Source organism: Sinocyclocheilus rhinocerous, unplaced genomic scaffold, assembly GCF_001515625.1.
Source record: "Sinocyclocheilus rhinocerous isolate Xijiao unplaced genomic scaffold, SAMN03320098_v1.1 scaffold2028, whole genome shotgun sequence".
NCBI classification, from domain to species: Eukaryota; Metazoa; Chordata; class Actinopteri; order Cypriniformes; family Cyprinidae; genus Sinocyclocheilus; species Sinocyclocheilus rhinocerous.
The window spans coordinates 35,881-41,161 of NW_015628691.1; the positions used below are offsets into that span (position 1 = coordinate 35,881).

The 5,281-nt window shown below is 37.4% G+C and overlaps 1 protein-coding gene across 1 annotated transcript in view; it reads left to right on the forward strand.

The window, feature by feature from the left end:
• Window positions 1-5,281, forward strand: part of LOC107738277 (echinoderm microtubule-associated protein-like 5) — a gene marked incomplete at its 5' end in the record, with an annotated part of 58,553 nt that overhangs the window by 33,802 nt on the left and 19,470 nt on the right. The window contains 3 exons of the mRNA XM_016549993.1: window positions 1,563-1,577; window positions 4,740-4,748; window positions 5,045-5,123. Coding sequence (XP_016405479.1) covers window positions 1,563-1,577; window positions 4,740-4,748; window positions 5,045-5,123 — 103 coding nt within the window. The remainder of the gene's footprint in view (window positions 1-1,562; window positions 1,578-4,739; window positions 4,749-5,044; window positions 5,124-5,281) is intronic.

Sequence of the window (5,281 nt, forward strand, 5' to 3'; positions counted from 1 at the left end):
AGTGACGAACGCGGAAGCGCAGGGGAGAGATCAAAACAAAACAACGGTCACTAATTAGAAGTACAAAACGAGGATTTGTAAAGAAGAATGTCGGAGGATTTCGATATAAGCCAAGAGGAGACTGGTTTTCCTTTGCTAAAGTAAGGAAACTTTGCTTCCTTTGCTCCTGTTAACAAAGTTGGTTTTCACGAGACTCACTGGCCCATGCGCAGCGCTGACCTCATACGTCATCCGCCCGAAACTGCTTCCGTTTACAACAGTGAGCACAAGCTACATTAAAGTGATTAAACTGACAGTAATCAAAAAAGCCCAAGGTTATTGCTGACAGGATATCACATTTGGTAAGGCAAACGCAAAAAAATATCATGATATTATCTGTCAGAAACATTATCAGCGCTGCCAAAAACAGTAGCATTTAACACCAGTACACAGATCTGTAGAACAAGTAGGTTACATAATGAAAAGGAATAGCCTTGCAATAGCCAAGTCTATGCTATTTCATTCAGTAGCCTATAGTAGTTACATTTTCACAAAGTCATGCTAAAAACATTAATAAAAAGCACTAGACAAAGTTATCATCAATGATTATTTATGAAAACTATAAAAGTAATATGTATTGTTGCATGATTAATAAACAACTGATAAAATTATCCACCCCTAACCTAAAATACTAACAAATTTTGATGCAATAAATATGGTATCACTCCAAAACAGAGAAAACATCTTTCACAAACATCTACATGTCTGTCCCTTTGTACGTATTTAGTGTAATAGTTTATAGCACAATTCTTAACCCCACCCCGGACCTCACTCATTTTCAAACCCTGGCTACGGTCATGGGTAAAACCACAAGATTCAAATATTAAATGTGCTAACATGAAAACTGTGACCTTACTTACCAAAAGTTAATCCACTGAACAGTATGGTAAACTTCCAGGGGGGCCCCAGTAAGTCTGAAAATTTTAAATTTTAATTATAAAAATTAGTTATATTAACATCATCTTAATTAAAAATGCAAAGGAAACACTACAAATAAAGATCTACAACATTAAACTTAATTTTTTAATTACAACAGAAGTTTGGATATTTTCTTGGACAAAGAGAGGTCTAAAAGTACAAAAAGTTTAAAAACCATTGATATAGACTGTTTTACAGTTCAAATAATGCTCAGTTGTATTACAATACATTCTTCACATGTATTTAGAACACATTCTGTTTCAGAGGTATAGCCACAAGATTTATACATTAAATGGGTTTTTATTTACTTTCTTTAGTTATCTTGCCTATAGATTTCCATTGTAATTGCATTACTGCATATGCAATTTTAGTTTTTAAGAACTCGGGGATAAATCAAAATTGAGATGACGTTGTATTAAAAAGGTTTATTAACAGTTTGAACCAAAACAGGGCATTTTAAACATTAAGAGTTGAACAATATTATAATAATAATTCATGGAACACTTGGGCTCTGAGTGACATGCTACCCTCATGTCTATCTTTTCCAATTTTCCTCACTCCTCTGTCTGTCTCTGCACTCCACTCCTCTCTCTCACCATGTGAAGGCAGGGCGTAGTCAGGTAAGAAGACCAATGAAAGTGTCATTTCTCCTGCTCTTTGGATGTTTACTATACTGCACGGCAACAGCCATCAGATCCATAAACCCACCTTATCCCTGTACTGAACCGTAAAACAGCCTGTCGCAAAGTTTTGCTCTTATTTTAAGCTCAAGATGCTTTAAAAGCAGGTAATTTCAGTCTTAAATTAGAGTAGATGGCACTACATTGTATAACGTGCTTTGCTGGCAGATATTTTGTCATTGCTTTGAAGTGACTTTATTACTGCTCTCCAACGCTAATTATTTAAAGAGTAATGCTGCTTCTTTGGCTGCTGGGAACTTTGCTCATGCTTTGCTCCCTGCACTCCCATCATTTACCCTCATGCTGTTCCAAACCTTACTTTCTTCCATTGAACACACTGAGAAATTTTAAATAATGTAGTTGGCCACTTAGGCTCCAGTATCCCTGTGACATTACTTAGGATACGTGGTTTGGATAGATGGATAGATGGATGGTTTGTTCACTCTTTTTCATGCAGTGACAACAAATGTAGACTGAAGTTTTGAAGCTTCAGAAAATCATGCACTACATTGCAAAGTGTGAGGAACAAATCAAATTTAATGAGTTATTATTTATCATTTTCAACTGTTGTTGAAGGATCAGTCCGATTAATGTTTATTGAAATAACCTGATTTACCGGTTTACATGCAAAACAATAACCTGGCAATGCAAGTAACTGTGACATAAACATCTATGTATTCTACTCTTGGTATTCCATTTTTATGTGAGTTGTGATGTTCAATAAAGCATTAAAAATCCCAGAATATTCTAAAATGTCAACTCATTCTCCTTTCACTCGCTGTGGCTGGACGCGCTTAAATCTGGCGTAAAGGATGCAGCGTACATTCCTCATAGATGGACGCTGCTATGATTTAGGTAAAAAATGCATACAGTAAATAACTCAATACATATCAAGTGATCTGCAAGAAGAGACAAAGCAATAGTGATCACGCAATGAAAGCAGTTACTCATAAGGATCCAGTATAGTCGGCACAGCATCACAGCATTCACCTGCATTGAATTGTGCCTTGTTTGAAAATGAATCCACAGTGAAATGAAGTGAACGAAGGGCCAAGTTCTTACTGACGCGGTCTGGATCTTCATTAAAAATGAAGTTCATTCACTCTTTACTAACACTGGGATCAGATAGAAGGCAATGCAAACACTGTTTCCCCACAACTTGGTACTGCACAGCATCTTGTTGTCTTCAGAGCCATCTTTATCATTTGGTTTCTGCGTAGACCTGCGCATTTGCTTCTCTCATAAACACTACATGTGTGAATCGGTGGGCGGGGCTAAACAGGCAGAGATGTTGAAGCAGGCGTTGATCATCTTCTGCGGAGGCGGTGCTTATCCACACTATTACATCATAGAGTAGAACATACCAAAAGCTGTTGTTTTGGCAGACTGGCTTCATTATGAGCTGTTTTTAGACTAATGACAAAGTTTTGAGTTCTGAAACTTATGTGGTGTTTTTATAGTACAATGACCTCTTATATGTGAAAAGATCAAGGGAATTTCAGTTTCTCAGTTCATGACCCCTTTAAAGTAATTTGACAAAATGTGTCTACATTTTAAGTGTAAAATAGAATAGAAACAGCACATTTTTTCACAAGGGGTTACTTCTCTCAAGAACTCACATGAATGTGTCATGGAGAGTTAGATGAATAGCAACTTGACTATTTAGAAGACTTAGAATATAGCACATTGTGACATTTTTATGGTTGCTTTTGTGATTTTGAAGCTTGTCAGCCTAAGTCCTTCTTCACTTTCATTATATTGAAGAGAGTGGCTAAGATATTATTCAGAAGTTCACCTTTTGTGTTATAAGGAAGAAAGGAAGTCATATAGGTTTGTGATGACATGGTGGTGAGTAAGAAGTTTGGGTGAACTACTTCTTTAAGTGTAAAGAAAATTAATTGAGCTAGTTTTATACAGAACTGGGGTCTCATTTATAAAACTCTCCATAGATTTCATCCTGAAAGTGTACGTATGCATAAAAGCTAGATTTTGTGTACGTACAAAAGTTTTCAGATTTATAATACCATGCGTACGCCAGAAACGGCACAAAAATCCCCTTATAAATCCCGGTCAGGGGAAACATAAGTGCATCTCCACCCTGTCTCCTTTTAGGACATTTAGGACTTTGAACATCTTTTAGCTCTTTCTAGTGGAAACATAAGTCTATATTTATTGCAGTGGAAATACAATTGTGTGACTCGGCGCGTCACTGACAAAGTATTTTAAAAAGGAAACATGTAAATCTTACCATTTTCTTCAAGTTGTATCCTTCAAATACAGTGGTAGGCTATTTTTCATAATGTTGTGGAGTTGTCTTCACACGACATCAACACCTCAGTGCAGCTGCAGTTGTACAGTAAGCTATTATCATTAGACATATTCAAACCAAATCCAACAGTATCTGCCATAATATCGAAGTAAGTGCGCATCATTAATCATTGTTCTCGCTAATATTTTCTCATAACATGAGATCTGCAGTTTAGTTTAAATAGGAATTATTGTGCACCTATAGCACTCCTCGCTGTCATTAAAACATAGCATACCACAGGAAAAGCGATCAAGCACATCCACTACAAATATGTCTAAATCCATATAATTTTGGTTTAATTTCTGCGTAATGATTTTATGCAATTTCAGTGCTTGTCTCCATTAATGAGAGTGGAATATTTAATGTAAATGTGTATATCGATATGAAAACAGAGTTTAAAATTGTTGTTTGCTTCATTAATTTTCTCACTCCAGGAAAAGGAGTTTGTACGCATGGGTCAGAGATTACGTGCAGGTGCGCAAATTTTCCCATCAAGTTTGTTTTTATAAATCCCACCTTTTGCGTAGGAAGTGGCGTACGCCTCTCTCAGGGCAGGTTTTGTGCATACGCAATGGTTATAAATGAGGCCCCTGGTCTCTTGCTTCACCAGCTCTTTGGGCCATTTTGTGCTGTCAAGTGAACATTATCATGGACAACATTTATACATTTTTATTGTATTTTTTGTTCTCAGTGTCCCCGTGTTGTGCTTCTTTGTTTTCTGGAGCACTTGAGGGAACTGCTCAACTGACACACTTCTAACGTTTTCTCTCTCTCTGTTAATGCTGCTTTTAAAGGGGCTCAAGGTAAGACTAGACCGATCACTTACATCTCTTTCTACCTGATATGTTTAAAGTTTTACATAAACTTAATTTGCAGAATTTTACAAAGGTTTTAGCCAAACGTTTACTGTACACCACAAACTATCACATATTGAACTGACTCAGTAACTTTGTATTTGTATTTGGTTACATGTTACAGTTAAAACCTGAAGTGAAACCGAATCATGCCAGATGTCTGGTGTCCTTTTCACCTGGTCACTGTCTGACCTTATTACTGCTCTAAGACTGATTAAGTGGCTGTGCTTTTTGTCTTTGGGCAGACCCCCAGTGAGCAGGGCACCACCAATGCCAGAGAAACTACAGACCAACAATGTCGGCAAGAAAAAGAGGCCCATTGAGGTGAGTGATGGGCAGATCAAAACAAATATTAATCATTTATTTTTTGTAGGCTTCCCTTCCCGTCCCGTCCCGTCCCGTCCCGTCCTTTCCCTTTCCCTTTCCCTTTCCCTTTCCCCTTCCCTTCCCTTCCCTTCCCTTACCTTCCCTCCCCCCCCCCT